General features: G+C 49.5%; 1 protein-coding gene across 2 annotated transcripts in view; it reads left to right on the top strand.

The window, feature by feature from the left end:
• The window catches only part of FANCM (FA complementation group M), a 797,274-nt gene that overhangs the window by 56,978 nt on the left and 718,048 nt on the right, over positions 1-22,248 (top strand). For both annotated transcript variants that reach the window (XM_085627037.1, XM_085627038.1), the window contains exon 2: positions 4,051-4,223. In XM_085627037.1, coding sequence (XP_085483163.1) covers positions 4,051-4,223 — 173 coding nt within the window. The remainder of the gene's footprint in view (positions 1-4,050; positions 4,224-22,248) is intronic.

Below are 22,248 nucleotides of genomic sequence, written 5' to 3'. Positions count from 1 at the left end.
TACAGAAACATTTCTTCCACTCATTTGAATTGTAAATTAAAATCTTCTTTAATGGTGAAGGCATTTTTTAAATTGCTATTCTGAAAATGCCACTTTTTGAAAGTTGCAACAAGGTTTTTGATGGAGTGCTTGACATAAGCAATCGTTCTGGGCCACACTTCAGTCCATCATTTTTCGGCCACTGTGCCACCTCAGTTTGGACCGATTCACATTCAAATCAGTCCTGACCCTGCTCCAATAGGAACAGTCGAGCCCAAAGTGTGACGTTCCTGTCCCAAAATGGGTGCTCCTCAGGGTTCGAGCGATGCAACAAGGGTTCCACCCCTTGGTCTCCCCAAACTCCAACAATAATTGTAAGGAGTATTAGAACGATCAAGTGAGGGAAGGGTAGGAAGGGAACAGCGGAGAGTAGAACCTGCAATACAAACACACACTGTTAAAAAACAGAAGCATGCAACACTACACTCTGTTAATTCTCTCTAGGTGTTCTCCAGTACCTGTAACGTTAAAACAAAACGCCACTTATGTCTTCCTCAAAATAACTTGGTATTACCTCATATCACATAAAATAGACACACCAGCGTTAATCTTATGAAGGTCTTTTTACACTAAAGCAATGAAACACACCTGGTTCCCAACACACCTGTTTGTAACTCTACAAATCCGTAAGTGAAAACAAATGATTCCTAAGTATCAATGCACCAGGGGTTCGAATGATTCTCCCTCTCAGTACCAGCAGTTCATCAAATAAAGAAAGGGTATCTCCATTGTTTCATCAAGGCTCGTTGTCTAGAAACGTGTACAAAAACAAAAGGTCTCAAATGTTATTCCTCCCGTTTAGGTATCGAACTCTGATGGCCTTTATGTCACGGGGAGGACTTTGATTGACCCAAGGTTCACTCTGCGTGAACGTGAAAGTTTATGGGTTAACGATCAGAAAATAAGCAATGTCATGAAAGGAATACGAACAAATGTGGTTGTGGCTCGCACTGAGAGTTCGAGCGTAACCGCTACTCTGAGTATCGCTAGAATTCCGCTGCTACGTAGATGCGCTGGGGTTGACAAGGCTCCGGATTTAAACGTTCCCCTTTACTCACGGACTGGAACTGCTGCTGGGAACGCCCGATCAGGAGAGGTCCGTTTCCATCAACGAGAGCCGTTAGGAATGAGCCTCCTCTCTCCTACACGACGAATGAGCACACGAAAAGTACGGCAACGCCGTCCTGGAACCACACGAAGTCCTTGAAAACTTGCCGCCTCCAAGGTTGTGAGCCTCCGTCCGCGTCGCCGGGAAACTGGTTCGACAGGTTCGAATCCAGGATTACGCACATGAGTTTGCGCGCGTCGCCTCCCTAAATAGCTTCGGCTCCGCCTTCTCTCCTGTTGCATCCTGGTAGTTGTAGGTTATGCAGGTGCCTCGAGCACCGATCCTCACACAAAGTGCCAGGCCATGTCCTCCTTGAACTGGAACACAAGCAATCAACACCATGATTGGCGCTCTTCAGTCTGGTGTAGCTTGGTTCTAGGGGCACAGTGAGCGCGGGACCCATGTCTGGGCATACCTGTTGCGCTTAAGGTGGCCACTGCAACAACAACAAGGTGATGGATAGAGTGCTTGAATCAATCTCAGCCATTGGCTATCGTTCTGGGCTGCACTCCAGTCCACAGTTTGTCAACCATGTTACCTCAGTTTGGACCCAGCAATATGCAAATCAGTTTGAAGTTCGCTCCAATAGGAGCGGTCCAGTCCGAATTCCAGGGCAGGTCTTCCCTAAACCGGAGCACAAGTAACCCAGGACCGGTGTTGCCCTGATGGAGCTCTTCAGTTAGGTGTAGCTTGGTTTCAGTGGCACAATAACCCATCACACTTAGGGTGGAAACTTCAACAACAAAGTGATGGATCGAGTCTTTGAATTAAGTTCAGCCATTACCAATAGCCCTGGGCCGCACTCCGGTCCATTGTTTTTCGCCCACCATGCCACCTCCGTTTGACTGAGATTAATTGAAGTATGCCATCCATCAGTTTTTGTTAACTTTAGTCCGTTGCTCTAGGTGTGATGGATATGCCCAGCTGTGGGTCCCATGCACACTGTCACTTGAACCAAGCTATACCTGGCTGATGAGACCTAACTTGGTGTAGTAATAATGGTGTAGACTTCAATATGGGCAAAAAATGGTGGCCATTTTCAGCAGAGTGGGCGACACCCGTGGAAGGCATGCATTTTGATAATATTGGTAACTCTTGGCATTTTTATGACATCATTATGGCTGTCTGCAACCCCAGTCTGTAAAAGTGTTGTAAACTGTCTACATCTGTCCGAACTCTCTCTTGTACATTCATCACTAATGAATATAGCCATCCTTGAAGTTTGTTCAACTATTAATTCATGCTCTCATCATTTTTACAAGCACCAAGTCCTGTAATAATTCCAACAGGGACACAGATTTTCACATAAATAATGTATGCCTGAAGGCAAAACTGAAGACTAAGGCCCTAATTTAGGGTTTGGTGGATGGAGTAAATACATACAGGGTGGCAGAGGACTTTACGTATGCCACTCTGCCTTTACTCCAGCCACTAAATTTAGAGCGGTCTGTCTGCCCTGCTCACATCTTTATACATTTTGAGGAACTGTCATCAAGGCAGCTTGATGGATCCCTCAGTCAAACATGACGCCGGCCATCAAACCTTTCCAAAGTTGTTTATTTTTCAAAAACAAATTCCAAAAGCGGGAGTCTTGTTGTTGAAAACTAATGACCACCACACCATAGGTCTTTTTCCTCTCATGGAGTTGGGGTAATTTTTATCTTTTTACGGGTGTAACGGACAGTAAGAAAAAGCTATTTGATTGCTCACTGTAAATATAGCGGATGGTCAGATGACTTCTGACAACATTCGGTTAGAGAGATGCATGCAGGAGCACTGCACAGGAAGTTTTAAAGCCAAGCTTAAACCCCTGTCCTACATTTCTCCACACCATGATGCAAATAAAATGTATATTTAAGTTATATTCCTCACCAATCACACACTATCTGGGAAGCCCCGAAGTACAAGACCTCCATATATATTTATTTGTTCCTGACGAAGGCCATAGATGTGTAGGGGCCATTCCAGACCAACACATGTCGACCTCACCACTAGGTGTCGTGACTCATTCACTAAACACCGTTTTGTTTATAGACTTATCCTAATCCTACTCTTTTCCTCCAATAAAGATTCACATAAAGGATAGGAGATAATTTTAAATCACTTACCACTGTCAACAGCCGGTCTCCCTCCTGGTGAAGGTTTTGATGTCACTTGTAGAACAGGACACTCAAGTGACAAGGCCTGATGATGACGCTATCCACCGAACCACACTAAGTGGAGATTACATAAACCGCGTCTGTGAACGTGTGGTTGAGGGTCTCCGGGACAAAAGGTTCTGAGACTCTGGTATTGTGACTTATGTGGTTCATTTCCCCCCTTTCTGATAGATAAGCCCCTACTCGCTCAGGCAGTTGAATTTTACTCCTTCAATATAAACGTTGGTGATCCATCTAATTGTAAATTGTGCGGCCAGATCGAGAGTTTGGTAGAGGGGGTACTTCGTCACTGTTCCTACAGTGTACTGTCTCAGCCAAAATCGAATTCAGCCCCTTAGTGAAGACACGTTGATGGAGATGTCTTGGAAATGGACAGACCACTTGGCCCTGGTGGACGTTTCTTTTCCCCATTCCTTTTAGCATTATACTGCAATCTATGTACAACTATCTCTTTCAGTTTAAATATCATATGTCTCTGGTATGTCACAAGCCAGTTATCTCCTTGATTGTGAATAGACGGGGCATCCAGTATCTGAGGGCACAGAAGCTGCTTCTCAATTTGAAATGCCCTGTCCAGTCATGGTTAACGTAACGGAGATAAAGTAGTCAGTAAAGTCTACTTGTACTTATGCTAGCACGTAATCCATGTCTTGAGATTTACAAACACTGTGATACCACCTGTGCTCAGACACAGAGAATGTCAAAAATCCTCTTGTGAGTTATTGTGTTTACTGTACTTTGCAGGTACTACCCAGGCCATTAATCGGAAAGAGATCTGGCTGAACCGCAAAGTGTTTTTCTTAACGCCGCAAGTGATGGTGAATGACCTTACCCGCGGAGCCTGTCCTGCATCTCAGATCAAATGTCTCGTCATTGATGAAGCACACAAAGCTTTGGGAAACCATGCTTACTGTCAGGTAATATCCACCCAGCTTGTCCATCACTCCGCCGTAACTCAAGTATTCATTATTGATTCAGATTTAGTCATTGTTTATAATCAAGAAGTCCTTAAATACTTCAGGGACTGTTACCCAATGTACTTCTCGAGACCCGATTAATTTTTTTCTAATCAGGATTTTATGTTGTAGAACACCATTGTGTGAGTTCTCCATCATGCGGTTGTGAATACCCACACACTCGGGGATGTGTAATCCCTATCTCCCAAAGTCTGTGACTTAGTGTTTGGGGTCAAAGTCAACAAAATTTCCTCTGTTTTGTTTACCTGCACAAGTAGACTCGCCCACCCCCACCACACCCCAGCAGCACAGTACTCTGCCTGCTAATTTACAGTACCACGGAATGCCTTTGAGAGAGAGGAGTGTGCTTGGTATGTTGTGACAATCATGGGAACTGATGCACAGGAAAAAAGACAAATGATTTTCCAGTGAATTACACATTGTGGAGGTCAGTCAGAGTGTTCTCATTAATGCTCAGTTGGCAACATAAGCACTGGAGAGCAAATATAATCTGGGTTGATTTACAGTAGAATTTTGATAAACCCAGTTAATGCTTAAAAGCAAATTTGCCGGAGCAATTCCCAAAATGCTTCCTCAGAAACTTGAGAAATTATGAGAGCATTGGTACAGTTACTACAATGATATATCTTGAACTCTGCTGTAATCAGAACTCGGGCATAGTAAACGTGCGGGTGTACTTAGAGCCCTACTATGATCAAAAAGCTGCCCTAAACAGAACCCATTCATTAACAGAGCTGGTGACTCATCAAAGGTCTGACCTCAATGGAAGCGTAATATTTTCAGAGTCTGATATAATTAGGAATATTCCATATTGAGAGAAACCTCGGACATAATACAAGATGGCAGTATCACATATATGATACATTGGGAACAGTGCTCTAAATTGTCACCTCAGTGCTCAGCACCAAATGGGCCAAGTAGATTTCCAAAGCATTCTGTCCTTTGGACAAGTATTTATCTTATACAATTCCACACCCCTGTATGTGTGGGGCTTGAGGATTAATGGTTCCTATTTTAAATGGGTGCAACCTTCAAAGACCACATGAGCTTCTTTGTCAAGTTTATGATCAATATGGAGAATAAAGTCTTCAAAGGTGAGGAAGGAAGTCCGACCAGCGGTCGGAAGCTGACCGACCGACATCATAATTAGGCCCTAAGTGTTAAGCTGGGGGGCGGGGTCCAGAAAGGGAGGTGGAGAAGGGAGGAGTTGTACACCAGGAGGAATTTTATAGTATAGTTTTAGTACCTGTGTGAAGAGCCGAATCTTTTTTTTCTTTACCTGTACGATGCATTTGAAAAGGAACATAAGACCCACCTGCTTTATGGGCAGTGCTATCACACCCAATATTTTTTTTCGACCCATTGAAAATCTGGGTAAATTCATTTAATCAAGTATCAATAATAAAAGTTAAGCCAGCGTTGTTATTGATAACTTAATTTTTGTAGCAAATAAAGTACAGAGATCACTGTTATTTATTGTTTTGTCACAGTAAGTCTTCATTCATTTTTCAACATAACACAGAAATAAATATGCATCATTTAGTTGCATCTTGCACTCGGAGCGATGTATGGTGCATATCCCCATCTGTATGCCAGTCAAGGACTACCACAGTTCATGGCGTCAATGAAACGTGCCAGCAACTACAGCCGGTTCTTACATCTACTGTCTCAGCGGGGCAGCGAAGCTATGGCATCCGTGTATTTTCATATCTACTGCAACATTCTCTATCATTCTATAAGCCGCATAGCATCGCCCAAACGGGGCCTAACTAATATTGTCGGTTGTATGGCGGCCCACCTGGGGGCTTCTGCCCAGTATCCATCTCGGCAAGATGTGGTGTGAGGAAGGGACCCCCGCTCCTTCTGAGGGCTGTAGCCAGAGTTTCTACTGTCTTTTTTTGAGAATGGGGAGGGGGGACGGCTAAGTGCTCTAAGATGAGTTAGGAGGGAGCCGAACTTAACGGTATTGAATATACCACTAAAATGATGAACTGCGTATGTTGGGTCTCGAGGCGCATGCATGTCAGTCTTTGTTGTCAGATTGTGTATGTTTGTGTCCCATGCGTCCCAATGCGCCGACGGAGCTCGCTTTTACAAGAAAAGATTCCATCATTGCTTGTTTGTGTACGTTGTTATTGGGCTGTGTAGCTGATACTTTAGAGAATGATACTAGCGTTTTTGGAAGTGGCACGTTAAAGCGACTCAAATCTCTGCAGGGCAATCCAGAGTGTGCGGAGGCTGGCACTTGGTGATTTCCCAAGTGCTAAGAAGGTTTCTCTAGCATAGCTAGTGGAGTTGCAAGAGCTTACAGTATCACTGGCATAGGTCTCTGCATGGCTGGGGCATCGACTCGCCTACTGGTTGATTATCGTTTTATTCCGTTTCCAGGCCCAGTATTGGCGGCGGGGCTAGGGGGATGATAGGCACCGACGGGTAGGGGTGGGCACTACTATCAGTGCGCATGACGGTTTGGCCCGCCGTCTCAGGTCATGTGCACTGAAGCTCTCTCCGACCCAGCTGCGTTGCTGTGATGGAGACAAAAAAGCGCAGGCTCACAGTCTACCTGGGAGCGCAAATCCTCGGCGCTCCTGCCAATCCTGAAGCTGCTCTTATGTATGAGAGCAGCTTCAGAATTTACCGCAGTGGAGGCTGGGAGCCTGTGCCATCAGTGGAGCAAGAAGTCCAGCGAGGCAGTGGGGCTGCAGGTAAGGTCTTTTTTGGAAAGGTTACAGAAAGAACGTAAGGAAGGAGAGTAAAGATATACTGAAACACTTCCACCTACACATTACAGGCAAACAGATGTGTGAGGGTCCGAATTAGTCTGATCTTCAGAAGCGGGGTAGAGATTATTCTCTTCCATCTGAAGATGGGCTCCGATGAGTTTAGTAATAAAAGCAGGACAAGATTAGCACGCCGACTACATGAGTAAACTCCAGTGAAACCGATTCAAACAAAAGAGGGCGCTCTATTCTGGGAGGCATTTTAGAAAGTGGAGCATCTCTGGCAGTTTTATATGGTCCTATGTAAGGCTAGCCAAATATGATACAGAGGAATAATATGATTGTCAATCAAGCAAAGCTTGTACCTTCTTTTGTTACTTTCAGTTACAGTTGACTCAGTGGAATTTTAGAGATTAACTATCAAAGCTCCTTTTCTTCTTCTCTGACCTGTTCCGTTAGCCGCAGATCAACTCCAACATATCCACTATATTCATACTTTCGTTTATCTCACTGGTGCTGAAAATTAAAAGAGGCGGCTGGCACGATAGAGATTGTAGTCACCCCAGGTAAGGTGCCCATTGGCCATACCGGCTAGTCTCCTAAAAAGTCCCAAATTTTAGTATATTGGTGGCTTCCCCAGACCTAGAAACTAGATCTGCGATGATCCAAGAAGTAAGAAGACACCCCCGCAGAAAATACTGAAGACGACAACTGCCTTGGCCCCAGCCCTACCTGTCTGTCTCCAACTTCTGCGAACCTGCTACCTGTGTTACAGCCAGCGACTTCTGAAAACCCTGGGATGACTGCTGCCTTTGAAAAAGATTCCAATCTCCCGTGGACAGCAGACCTGTCCAGAAGAAAATGACTCAAAGGGCTCTGGATCCAGCTAGAACCGCAATCCCTGGTCATTCTTCACCCGACGCCCACGGGTCGAGTCTGAGTGGCCCACCTGCCAAGTGAAATCTCATCAGTGATCCTGCCCTCGAGTCCAGCATTGGCTGACCGCTCCTGACCTCCACGACACGCCTGCACCCAGATGCTCACCCTGCCTGCGACCTGCTCCGGTAAGGAGACTCGGACGTCAAAAGACACCCCTGCACCTGAAACCCCTAGGCTTTGATGAGTTGAGCCGACATTGCCCCTTCAACCCCTACACCTCTACTGACCTCTGCAGCCGTTGGTCTTCCTCTTGCAACCTTTGGTACGACACACGTAGCCTGTTTGTCAAAAGAAGAAACTCCCTTGAAAAGCATTTCCCGCCCGATGCGGATTTTGCACCCTGCACCCGGCTGCCCCTGCGCCGCTGGTGTTGTACGTTTGGTACTCGCCTCACCCTTGATCCTTGCTGACCTTTGGGCCCGAAGACGGGATTTGTAAGTGTAGTACGTACCTGTTAAACCGCAGTATTGTATTCCCCATAGAATAACATTTAACTGATTCGAAAAGGAGTTCTATATAATAACATACTTCCCTAATTGCAAAGATCTTGGTCTTAAAATGAAATACAAACCAAGCTTATTTTTATAAAATTGGTGTGGATTTACTTTTTGAGTCGTGTCCCTTATTGATCAATGTTGTACAATAAATGTCTTGCACACCTCTGTGTTAGGCCTAAGGCTGCTTGCCCACACTACCACTAATGGAGCACTTTGGGTTTTACATTGAGCGCTATAAAGTTTTGGGGAACCCTTGGACTGTGTGCACGGTATAACCACTTAGTGGGCATACCATATACAGAGACAGCATCGTACCTTTTTTTATTCACTTCAAAGTGCTTAGTGGAGAATTACATAGACCTAACAGGATAGCTAGTTATGGTGCATGCTGTCCATTTTTGCTAGAGAGCATGTTATGCTCCTCCATCTGGAATCTGCGGTAGCTTCCTCTCCCTTGACTTTCTATTCCAAAAGTGCACAAAGTATTACATGCAGCTAGAGTTGGCTATTTAAATAAATAGCATTACTAATTCAGTGTCCAACCATGTTACCATGCCTCCTTTTATACAGCATGTCTGAGAAAATGCCCATGTAGTAGATTTGGAGTTTTCTCATATTGTTGAGAAGGTCAAGGAAACGAAGCAAACGCATACATGCCTGGGAGGAAAGGGTTTTCCAGAAGCATTTGGTCTGAAAACCGTGGTAGTCGGGAGAGTTAGAGCGAGGGTATTGATCGGCTGCAGAGCTCAAGGTTGTGGCATTTTTGAAATATTCAACTGCACAGAATTCTTCAGAAATCTTGTACTGTAAAGAAATTGATCTGTTCCGCGTACTCCTTGAACCATTTATGTGTTCCGGCATAGGAAAAATGGTAGCTTTTTATTTTGTTTTTCTAAAACTGAATTGCCACAAAATGAGTTTTTTTTTGTATTCCACTTGTATGCCCAACATTCCAAAGAGACAACAAAAATGACCTGTAATAGCGAATTCCAAATAGCTTGGTTATCAGTTTCCACAAAGCAAGCTGCGGCCAATTTGCAGGGAGAGACTAGAAATCATTACACTGACAATTGCTGTCAGTGAATAGTTATGATGGACAAGACTCTGAGCTCTGCAGGTGGTTTTGGTGCTGGGAGTGTCCAGGGAGCTGGAGCAACAGCACCATTTTTTTGTCAGTAGGCACCGCTCCAGTATACCTGTGCTGCGCTCAAAGCATCGCTATGCATGTGAGTACTGGTGTGCAGTGCAAACTGAAGTTGTTCTCCTACACACATTTGTTACCTGCACAGCATGGGTGTAAATAAAAGTTGCTTCACTTGTCAAGCTACATGTACAGATGTTTCGCCCAGAGACCGATTCCTGATTGGTTATTTGTACCACCGTACCTAAATGCCCTGCAGTGTCCTTGCTGCAATCTTTTGAAGGTTATGACCAGCACGGTAGAGGATTCTCCATTCTTTGACCACCCAAGAGTTGGCAGTAGCCCTGACTGTTTCCTGTAGTGAAAAGCGCACTTCTGGTGCCGGGCACAGATGTCTATTGGTGGATGAATTGGGAGATGTTTTGAGTGAGACGCTGGTGCCTTTTAGAAGTAAAGTTTATTTTTTGAAGCTTCCTCTTTTAAAACCTAGGACTCTGCTGAGTTAGTGCTTATGATGCCACTACTAAGAGGAGGTATTTGGACTAGGGCTGGAACCTGCGAAATACAGAGTACAAGTAGACCTCAATGCAGTAGGGGCATCAACCCGTTTATCTGCTGGAATAGAAGGCAGGGGCTGTTGCCCCTTTATACTTTGCAGTAGTTCTCGGACTGTAACCGGCTGAGATTCATCTATTCCTAGGGAGGATGGTGTAGTCATGGGGTGGACCCCTTATTGCGTCGCACGAATCCTGAGGAGTACCCGTCTTCGGACAGGATCGTTACAGAATAAACCATCAATTACCACGGTTATTGTTCTCTCTCCCGTCGTATGTTATTGTACCAATACTTTACACACATCTCTGCAGTGAGTGTGTTAACCCACTGAGTTTTCTCGCTCTGGAGTAGAACCTTCTCCGTGCTGTTGCCCCTGATTGTATTCTGCTCTCTCCGTGCCCCTGATTGCTTTTGCTCTCTCCGTGCTGTTGTGCCCCCTATCCACTGTTGTGCCCTTGATTGAATTCCGGTCCTCTCCTCTCCGTGCTCCCGCTGACCCACCCCGCTCCCCGCTCCCTGCCGCTGCTCCCCCGCGGCCCCACCCCCGCTCCTTCAGCCTCTCCTCGCATCGCTCCCCTCCCCACTCGCCACCCCGCTCCCGCCTCCCAGCTGCTCCTCCCTCCACTGAGTACTTAGGTGGGGTCCACAAGGCGGGGAGCTGTGACCTGACCTGAGCTGGTCAGTGCCGGTCGCTCCACCCGCCGCGTGGCCCACCTGCGTGTGCCCAGTCCCCGTTGCCGCCGCCACTGCCGCCACCGCTAGTAACTTTTGTTTGCTTTGCCTGTATTCTGTGATAGTATTCTGTTCTCTCCGTGCTTGTGCCCCTGACTGTTGCCCCTGATTGTATTCTGCTCTCTCCGTGCCCTTGATTGTACTCTGCTCTCTACGTGCCGTTGTGCCCCTGTTCCCCCCCCTGGTTTCACTACTGTGCCTGATTGTAATTCTGTTCTCTCCGTGCTGTTGCCCCGGATTGTATTCTGCTCTCTCCGTGCCCCTGATTGCTTTTGCTCTCTCCGTGCTGTTGTGCCCCCTGTCCACTGTTGTGCCCTTGATTGAATTCCGGTCCTCTCCTCTCCGTGCTCCCGCTGACCCTCCCCGCTCCCTGCCGCTGCTCCCCCGCGGCCCCACCCCCGCTCCTTCAGCCTCTCCTCGCATCGCTCCCCTCCCCACTCGCCACCCCGCTCCTGCCTCCCAGCTGCTCCTCCCTCGCTCCGCCCCCTCCACTCTCCACTTATGGCAGAGTCTGCGCGTGCGCGCAGCGGGCGCGCCCTATGCGCGCCGAAGGCGCGCCAAAGGCTAGCCCGTCTGCGCCCGTCCGCGCCTGGACCGCGCCCAGCGCCAGACCCCCTGGCCCCCGCAGATGCCATCCCACCCGCCGGACGTACGACGCCGCCACCCTCAGCGCACTCAACACCGGATGCTTCCCCATATGCCACCAAGCCACCCTAGGACGCACCCACGGACCATTCACCTGCCAATCCTGCAAATTCACCTGCATCCGGACCCGCAACCCACCCACACCCGTCAAGCCAAGCACCTACAGCAACCACCTGAAGTGCATCCTGCTCAACACCCGCTCCGTCCCCAGACACGCCGTGGAACTATGGAACCTGCTCGACACCACATCCCCGGACGTCGCCTTCCTCACGGAGACCTGGATGAACGCCTCCTCATCACCCGACATCGCCATAGCCATCCCGGACGGCTACAAGATCATCCGGAGGGACCGTGCCAACTAGACTGGAGGAGGCATTGCCATCGTCCACAAAAACACCATCCGCATCTCGTCTAACTCCGAAGACACCCTCACAGCCGCCGAACATCTTCACTTCCAGATACACACCGACCCCAAGACCACACTCAGAGACACCCTCATCTACAGACCCCCAGGACCCCGCACACAATTCAGCGAAGACATCGCAGACTTCATCAGCTCACACGCCCACCCCTCCGCCGACTACATCCTCCTAGGGGATCTCAACTTCCACCTGGAGAACGACAACAACACCACCACCCTACTGGACAACCTCGCTAACCTCGGACTCAAGCAACTGGTGAACACCACCACCCACTACGCCAGACACACGCTTGACCCAGTCTTCACTTCCAGCAAGCACATCTCCTTCAGCCACTCAACCGGACTTCACTGGACAGACCACAGCTGCGTCCACTTCAGTTTCAGAAAGAACACAACTCACCACCTCCCGCAACAGGTTCCCCGCAGGAACTGGAACAAGATCGCCACCGACCAGCTCACCGCGTCACTGAACCAAAACCCTCCCGCCAGATCAACGGACCCCAACCAAGCAGCCCACAACCTCGCACAATGGATCATCAACTGCGCCGACGACCTCGCACCCCTGAAAACCCATCCCAGCAGGCCCGGAAGCAAGAAAGCCCCGTGGTTCAACGACGACCTCAAGAACTCCAAGAACTGCCGCACCCTCGAGAAAGCCTGGCGAAAGAACCCGACCACAGACAACATGACCACCCTCAAGCACGCCACCCGCAAACACCACCAGCTGATCCACACCACCAAGAAGACAGCACTCAAGGAACGATTAGACAACAACGCACACAACAGCAAGGAGCTCTTCAGCATCGTCAAAGAGCTCTCCAACCCCAGCGCCGGAAAAAACGACATCACTCCATCACAAGACCTCTGCGACTCACTCGCCACGTTCTTCCACAACAAGATCGCAGACATACACAACAGCTTCGGCGAACAGACCACGCACCCAACCACAGAACCAACGCCCCCCACCACCACCCTCCGCAACTGGACCCCAGTCAACACCGAAGACACCATCCGGACGATGAACACCATCCACTCCGGATCACCAACCGACCCATGCCCTCACCACGTCTTCAACAAGGCCGACTCCGTCATCGCACCCCAACTCCGGGACATCATCAACTGCTCCTTCAACACCGCCACCTTCCCGGAGAGCTGGAAGCACGCCGAACTCAGCGCCCTCCTGAAGAAACCATCGGCAGACCCCACCGACCTCAAGAACTACCGCCCCATCTCGCTGCTCCCGTTTCCTGCCACAGTCATCGAGAAGACCGTCAACAGACAGCTGGCCGCCTTCCTCGAGACGAACAGATCCCTCGACCACTCACAGTCCGGCTTCCGAGCCAATCTCAGCACCGAGACCGCCCTCATCGCAGCCACTGACGACATCCGAACCCTGCTCGACAACGGGGAAACAGCGGCCCTCATCCTCCTGGACCTCTCCGCAGCGTTCGATACTGTCTGCCACCCTGGTTCAACGCCTCAGCAACGTCGGAATCCAAGAAAAGGCACTGGAGTGGATCATCTCGTTCCTCGCCGGAAGAACCCAGAGAGTCCGCCTCCCCCCGTTCAGATCGGAGGCCACCGAAGTCATCTGCGGCGTACCACAAGGTTCACTCAGCCCCACCCTCTTCAACGTGTACATGAGCCCCCTCGCAGCCATCGCACGCCAACACAGCCTCAACATCATCTCCTACGCCGACGACACCCAGCTGATCTTCTCCCTCACCAGCGACCCCGCCACCGCCAGAACTAACCTTCACGAAGGGATGAAAGAAGTAGCCGAGTGGATGAAGAACAGCCGCCTGAAACTGAACTCAGACAAGATGGAAGTCCTCATCCTTGGATCAACACCATCAGCCTGGGACGACTCCTGGTGGCCCCCGGCCCTAGGCAGCGCACCCAAACCAACGGACCACGCGCGCAACCTGGGCTTCATCCTGGACTCCTCCCTGTCGATGACCAGACAAGTCAACGCCGTCTCGTCTTCATGCTTCAACATCCTACGCATGCTCCGAAAGATCTTCAGATGGATCCCCACCGAAACCAGGAAGACGGTCACCCAGGCACTTGTCACCAGCCGACTAGACTACGGAAACACCATCTACACCGGAACCACAGCCAAACTGCAGAAAAGACTCCAACGCATCCAGAACGCCTCCGCACGACTCATGCTGGACATCCCCCGCCACAGCCACATCTCCGGACACCTGAGAGACCTGCACTGGCTCCCCGTCAGCAAAAGAATCCCGTTCTGCCTCCTCACCCACGCACACAAAGCCCTCCATGACATAGGCCCCAGGGACCTCAACAACCGCCTGACCTTCTACACTCCCACCCGCCAACTACGATCGACCAACCACGCCCTTGCCGCCGTTCCACGCATCCGAAGAGCCACCATGGGAGGAAGATCCTTCTCCTACCTGACAGCCAAGACCTGGAATTCCCTCCCCATCCACCTCCGACTCACCCAAGACCACCTCTCCTTCAGGAAGCAACTCAAGACCTGGCTGTTCGAGCAGTAGCGGACTCCTCCCCTCCCCCCCCCCCCCCCCCCCCCCCCAGCGCCTTGAGACCCTCCGGGTGAGTAGCGCACTATACAAATTTATTGATTGATTGATTGATAGGATACATTCCGATTTCTGTGGCAGGTGTGTTCTGTTTCACAGCTCATCTTAGGGACATAGCCACAAGACCATGTTAAAGACCACGTTCACACAGGTCTGATGTTAGAAGATAGCCAGCCAAGGAAAGGAAAACAATGGCAGGGAGTACAGGTCCCTCCAAAAAGAAGTGCTTATACCTCAAAGCTTCTCCACAGTAACATTTCTGTCTGAGGAAATGTGTTTGGCATCAGAAGGCTGCCTCTAATGGCTAGTTTTCCCTCTGCACCTCTCGATGTAATGTACAATTATCTGAGGATTTTCAGAATATGAGCCGCTGTTGGTAAATGCTGATTGGTTGAAGTCAGTGAAGCCTGTAGTCCTCCTGCTGTGCACCAGTGTAGTAGACCAGCTCAGAGGAGTGATATGGGAGTTCCCATTCAGTTGTTGGCTTCTCTGACGAGATTACAGATAAGAGAAAAATATTTCGACCCACTTCTGAAAGTGTGTGTGGGATCATGCTAGAGGTAAGATATAGACTCATTAAAAGATAATCAGTGCATCAGCAGTGAACAGAGGGAATGGGGCTACCAGAAATAATGCGACCTACCGCCAACCGAGGCATGTGCCTATTTTTGTTGCAATAACCGCGGTAATTGATGGTTTATTCTGTAACGATCCTGTCCGAAGACGGGTACTCCTCAGGATTTGTGCGACGCAATAAGGGGTCCACCCTATGATACCCCCAACTCCTACAATTACTGCTCAGAGTATTAGGGTGATCAAGTGAGGAAAGGATAGGAATGGAACAGCGGGGAGTAGATTCTGAAATACAAAGAACAATACCATGAGATACAAAGGCATGCAACACTACTCTCATAAATTCTCGCTAGGGTAGTTTAATTACCATAAATGTCACACCATACCATCGGCTTTTCCATAATTCAGAAAAAGCGGTAATCACTCCTAACAGTCCTACTCCTCCAAAGAGACTTTAAGAGTTACTAGAGCAGATATGGTCTCAAATGAGTAACAACGGCCAGCGTGTGTAATCCCCAGTTAATCAGTCACTGTGAATTCCACTGTTCCTTTCCCAAACTTGAAAGGTCATAAGAAAAAACAACTAAGGTATCCCAGCTCCTGCTTCTGGAGCTTGTAGCAAACCCAACGGAATTGCAGTCGCAAAATAGTCAAGCAAGACTTGAAATGGCTCCTGAAAATGAGAGCTACTCCTGCCTAAGAAACCATATCCAGCTCCTCCTGTGGAGCGCAAAGAAACAATACAGAAATATCCTGCTCCTCCTGTGGAGCGCAAAGAGACAACAAAGCGCCGAGAGTCATTAACTGTCAGCCTGAGCACTACTCCACTCCTACTTGTGAGCGTGCGGGAAGCCAGGCAAAGTTCTTTGTGGCGCTGGACGCCCAGGAGGGAAGCAGAACAAACGTCCCTCTTCAGTCGGTCCCCGTAGGAAAATGACGTGACTTTTGCCAAGGCTCGTCTTCCGTCTAGCAGCAGCCGGAAGGAAACAACCAACGAGCCGTGACCGGAATCACCGGAGGAACCGCGGGTGATTCAAGCCTCCAGAAAAAGACGCGTCCACGCGTCTTCGTAGCAGCCAGGAAACAGGAAGCTCTGATGCGACAGGTTCGCATCCACAATTACGCACGCCTCACCTCGTCAGTGTGTCTTGTTTTCGCCTGTCAGATTCCATCTGACAGCGGTGAGTTTTTGGATACCGAGGCGATAGCCTCATTACTCCACATTCATTTTGAGTTTTTTAGTCGCTGTTTCGTTTGTCTTATTGATGTGTGACGCTTTGTCACAGTTGAGGTTGGATCACAAGGTCAGCGCTGTGAACGGCCGCAGGTTGCGGTCAATATGGTTTGCGGAAGTGTCAACAAGTTTAGTCGCAGAGTCTTGTATTCGTCTGCCAAATGTCTTCTGGCGGTGATGAGCTTTTGATGGCTGCCGCGGCGGTTGCCTTCTGACAGTGATGAGTTTTGGGTACCTGCCGGGGCGATTTGCCCTCAGGCAGTGATGGGTTTCTGGATGCTGTGTTGCTGTTTCAGTTTCACAAGTTTAGCGCTTCGATGGGCCTCGGGTAGCGGTCAAATGGGTTTGTAGAAATGTCTGCAAGTTTCCTAATCAGTGGGTTGTCTTTTTGATCCAGTCCTTTGTAGAATGTCCTGTTGAGTTTGCGGAGATGGTCGTCCAACATCTCAACGCCTAGGTCTCTGTGGAGGTCTGCTGTTCTTGTGAAGAGTGGAGCACCTGCTGCAATCCGTAAGGCCCTGCTCTGTAGTCTCTGCAGGTCTTTCCGAAGCTGCGGGCGGCAGCCACTCCAAACTGGTGCAGCGTACGTCATGGTTGGTCGAATTATTGCGGTGATTACTCGCACCTTGCTCTGCAAGGGCATCGACTTGGTCTTCAGGAGTGGGTATAGTGCAGACAGTTTTGTTGCTGCTTTCTGGCAGGTCTTCTCTATGTGGTCTCTCCATGTGAGTTTAGAGTCCAGAGTCACCCCCAGGTAGGAGCTGCTATTTTCCCATTTGATCTCATCCCCATTGAGGAGGATCGCTGGGTGTTTTCTGTTCAGCTTCCTGGTGAATAGTGTTGCTGTGGTTTTGCTAGTGTTCAGGGTGATCTGCCAGTCGCTGTACCATTCGGAGAGTCTGCTGAGTGATGCCTCAAGGTTCTTAGCCACTTCCTGTTCGCTGAAGGATTGGGAGATGACTTCTGCATCATCGGCGTAAAGAGCCAGATCGGTCTTTTTTAGGTACGTGGGGATGCCGTTTGTGAATATGTTAAAGAGGAATGGTCCTAGGATTGATCCCTGGGGCACTCCAGCAAGGATTGGGCATGGCGTTGAGCATTCATCTCGTACCGCCACGTGAAAGGTCCGTTTTGACAGGTAGCTAGACAGCAGTTTAATCAGATAGCTTGGAAACTTGAGCTTGATAAGTTTGCAAAGCAGTCCCTCATGCCATACTCGGTCGAATGCTTTGGCTACATCCAGAAAGACTACTCCAGTGGACTTGTTGATGTTGAATCCATGGCTGATGATGTCCACAACTCTGAGGAGTTGGTGATTTGTCGAGTGGTCTTTCCGGAACCCAAACTGTTCTTTGGCTAGGAGGTTTTCGCTTGTCACAAAGTCCACAAGTCGGGCAAGGATAACTTTTTCGAAGAGCTTTGATAGGCCAGATAGCAGACTTATAGGGCGGTAATTTGCAGGATCTCGTAGTGGTTTCCCAGCCTTGGGGAATACGATGATTCTTGATTCTTTCCAGGCATTAGGGAAATACTGGTGCTGCATACAGGCGTTGAATATCTCAGCAAGGTGATCCACTGCAGCGTCTGGGAGCATCTTGATGGCTTGGTTGACTATTCTGTCCTTTCCTGGTGCCTTGCCGTTTTTTAGTGTCTTTACCAGGGCCGATAACTCGCCTGTGGAGCATTCCTCAATGTTTGCAGCTTCGGTTTCTGGTGTGTGCTCCCGGTGGTAATTAGCGACCTCTTGCTCAACTTCTGCTGCCAGTTTGCTAGCCTGGTTAGGCCTGAAGGATGCCTCCAACGTGTCAGCAAAGACCTCAGCCTTGTCCCTGTTGCTTCATGCCAGGTGAGTCTTCCCTTGTATCGGTGGGTTTGGTTCCTTCATCCCAGTCAAGCGTCGGGTCATTTTCCAGAGAAAGTTGTCCGAGTCCTTTAAGTTAGCCGTAGCTGCTTACCACTTTTCACCTCTATGCTGGCTTATTTGCATCTTCAGCTGTCTTGTCAGCTCGTTGTATTTCTTCAGCAGGTCGGGGGTGCGATTCCTTTGCCACTCTCTCCGGGCTCTGTTTTTGTCAGCAATCGACTGCTTGATGCCCTTCGGGAGGTCGTAGATAGAGCAGCGTTGGAGTTTCTGCTTGGGAACGCTGCGCTCGATGGCAGTGTGGACTGCAGCTGTGAAGTGGTGAACCGCCTGGTCAATGTCTTCAGTGCAGCGTAGGGGGCCAGGGGCCAGTGTCTCCTCCAGGCTTCTCTTGTATAGGCTCCAGTCTGCCTTCTTGTAGTTGTGTCTGGTGCCCTGTTGCTGGTCTTCAAGCACGTCGCCAACTGTGATCAACACTGGGTTGTGGTCGGACGTCAGTGCAGTTAGGGTTTCCAACTCCATAGACTGGGAGAGATTCTTCATGACGACGATGTCCAGAACGTCCGGTTTATGCAGTGCAGAGCCTGAATAGTGTGTTGATTGAGTTGGGCCAGCCACTACAAAGTCCTCCTTCTTTGAGTGGTCAAGTAGAGCGTGTCCTTTGCTGTTTGCCACGCGAGAGTTCCAGCACTGGGGCTTGGCATTTAGGTCTCCGCCAATTAGTGTTGGGATGTGGGGGTCCGATAAAGCATCCAAGTCCTTTGGGCTTAGCTTGCCTGGGGGTGAGTAGGCGGCAATCAGCCGCAGGGGGCCTGCAGATGTCTGGATCTGTATGCCAGTTGCTTCAATGCTCCCCACTGGTGGTAGTGAGATCTCGTGGTGCTTCACTTTTGTGCCGACAATCACCGCTGTTCCTCCGCCCTTGGCTCCGGTGGTGCGATCTGTGCGGTACACCCTGTGGTTTGCTAAGTTGAGCTTCTGGCTTCCTTAGAGATGGGTCTCGGAGATAAGCGCTATGCTCACATCCATGGTTTCCATCAGGTGCAGGAGTTCTGCAGTTTTCTTCTGAATGCTGTTAGCATTCCACATCAAGAAGAGGGAGTTTCCTTTAGATTTTGCTGCCATTGTGTGTGTTTTCTTCACCGTGGAAAAGTCCGGCGATGAGATTCGCCACCATTGTCACCAGAGGGTGGATGTTCATGTCTGCGACTGTTTTCGCAATCTTCGTGATGAGTTCCTGCCAGTTGATGGCTGAGCCTATTTCACAGGATGGTGCTGGGGCAGTTGGTGGTGGTGGCGTTGGTGGTGGCGGTGGTGGGCTGTTCTGTTTGGGTCCTGTTACTTCTGCGTATGTTCTTCCATCCACACGCGCGTCGCTGTGGCTGTTGGTTGGATTGCCAGTTGGGATCCTGTGTGCAAATGCAGGTTTGTAACTCTTCCTTTGTCCCTGGTCTGTTGCAGTTGAGTGTGGGGAAGTCTTTTGTGGTTGGGGTGGTTTGCGCGGTCCATCATTCTTTGCCTTCTGCAGGTAGGGACAGCCGCGGTAGCTTGCTGGGTGGGGTCCTGTGCAGTTAGCACATATTGCTGGTTCGGTTTCACGGTTCCTAGTGCATTGGTTAGAGGTGTGCTCGCCTCCACAGCGTACGCACTTTGGCTTCTGGTGGCAGAAAGCAGAGGTGTGCCCCAAGCGCTGGCAGTTGTAGCACATGACCGGTCCTCGTTTCCCACTAGGTGCTTCTGTGGTGACAGTGCAACTGCAGAGCTGTGTGACTGATGAGAGATCTGCTGGCTTCCCATCCTTGCTTGCCGACAGGGTTACCACAAAGAGGGGAAACTTCTTGTTCTTGTCCGCTGGAGAGACGATCTGCGTTATATTTTTGACTGGAAGTCCAAGTTCCGATAAGTCCTCAGTGATGTGCCCAAGGGTTGCGTTTGCTGGGAGCCCGCGTATTACAAAGCGCTGAGCTTTTGCAGTGGTCAGTGAGAAGGTGTGGTACTCCATTTTCTGGTCTGTAAGCATGCTCGTCACGCTCCTTTAGTCGTCCGGTGTGGTGAGCATGATCTTGGCGTGGTCCTGCCGGGGCTTGATTGTGAAGGGGGAGATGCAGTGTTCGTCCAGTAGCTCCACGAGGTCCTTGTGGGTGGCCAAGTTCTTCAGGATGATGGGAGGGATCCGTAGTCGCTTTGTGGGGCATGAAGAGGTCCCGGGTTCAGATGCCGTGTTGTCCTGGGGATGGGCGTCATTGTCCTGGGTACTTTGGAGAACCAGGTTGGAATCGCGTTGTTTGCAGGGGGTGCGCGGGGAAGTTTTGATGCCTTTTCTGGTGAGTTCGGGCCCGACTCACGTCCTCTCTTTGCCTTGGTCTTCCATTCCATGTCGTCTTCTTCGGCGTTGCCGGGTTGAGCCGTGACGTCTGACTCCATGGTTGGTGCTGTTTGGTGGGGGTGCAGTGGAGCGCCTTGGGTGGCTAGGCGAGCCAGAGGGCGAAGGCCGAGCTTTGGGGTTCAGCCGCACAGGGTATGGACTCTCAGTCCCTCTCCACTGCGGTGCGCAGCCTGGCCCCGGTCAAGCCAGGCAGGCGCAGGCCCAGCACCTCAGAGGAGTGGGAGAGAGGGCGGAGCGAAGCACGAGTCTCCCCCCGAAAGTCGGAGCGCAAAAGAATCAAGCAATCAAGCAGGGCGCGCAAGTGAAGAATCTCAGTTCAAAATTAATTAATCAAGCAGAGCACATAAAGGATACAATGCAATCTGAATGCAAAATCAATCAGGCAGAGCGCATCAAAAATACACTGTAATCAGATTATAAAATCAAGCAGCGCACGTTTAAGCAGGCAATCAAGCAACAATTGGTATAAAAGGTAAGTAACGCAGGGAAGCAGGGCCCATCTATCACAAAGGATAGAAAATGGCGCTTACCAGGTCGACTTGCTGGCTGGCTGCTAGGCAGGAATCATGGGGGTCAGTCCTTCTCTGCTGCTGGGAGGAAGCCACGAGCGTCGCTGATGCAGGGATCACCACCGGGGGCACTGCTGATGCAGAGGATCCGATCCACCGATGTAAGAAAGGTCCGATCGTCTGGGCGCCGGTAAAGGATCAAAATGGCCTCCCAGGAACGTCGGGTCATCGTCGCAGGCAGCACAAGGAACGTCCAATCATGGTCACAGCTGTGTCCGTCGTCATCAATCATCAAAATCCTCTCAAATGGCACGCCTCACCTAGCGCGTTGCGTCCGTTATATAGCCGTGGCCCCGCCCCCGCTTCATAGGACATTGTGGGAATTGTAGTCTAGGCAGGCGCAACGCTTGCCGATCCTGACATATTCATGGGTTTATCTCGGATGACCATGATTCATCTTTTTGTATTGGACTATGGAGCGCCCTAAAAATTATGAAAGGAGGAGGAAATGCAACAAATGTACCGTAGATCACCCGAGGAAAGTGCAACAGCACAAATTAGAATTTGCAGAATGAAAGTATACATGCAGACTCTGCGACGAGAGCGAGAAAGAGACAGTCTGTCTGTTTTTAAGGCTCCGTGTGCAAAAATAATCATACACACTTTTTTTATTTTATTTTTTATTAAACTTTCATCATTTGCAGTATACAGTGTCTCATACACAGAAGCATTGGTAATACACAGATAACATTACATTTCACATTTGCATTTCACTATTGTGACATTTACTCTGGGCCTTGCCCTGTTTAAGCATTATAGTAATTGGTACCAGCCTTATTTCACCTAGTGACATTCGGTTTATCCTCCCTCCCCCTGTACTTTAAACACCCCTGTTTTCCATCCAGCGGTTCCATATTTTCCCACTTTCGAGGGCAGCCTCTACTTTCATAAACTACCTTTTCAGCTGCTCTTCAGACACGCACAAACCTACCCTCCACTGTGGACGCACACACCTACAGACATTCATAATTTGCAAAGACACACATCCTCTGCACACTATATCGCCCAATGATCAGTGCCTTAAATGGGCAGTTACTGTTCGGTACTGAGAACCAGCACTTCTTTTATTTGAGAGGGAGTGTACCTGCACTTCTCAGCACTGCTGCAATACATTTAATAGGAGGG

The sequence above is a fragment of the Triturus cristatus genome, chromosome 9 (assembly GCF_964204655.1).
Source record: "Triturus cristatus chromosome 9, aTriCri1.1, whole genome shotgun sequence".
Lineage (NCBI taxonomy): Eukaryota > Metazoa > Chordata > Amphibia > Caudata > Salamandridae > Triturus > Triturus cristatus.
The sequence above is the reverse complement of the archived record's forward strand: the minus strand, read 5'-3'. Positions and strand labels throughout refer to the sequence as shown.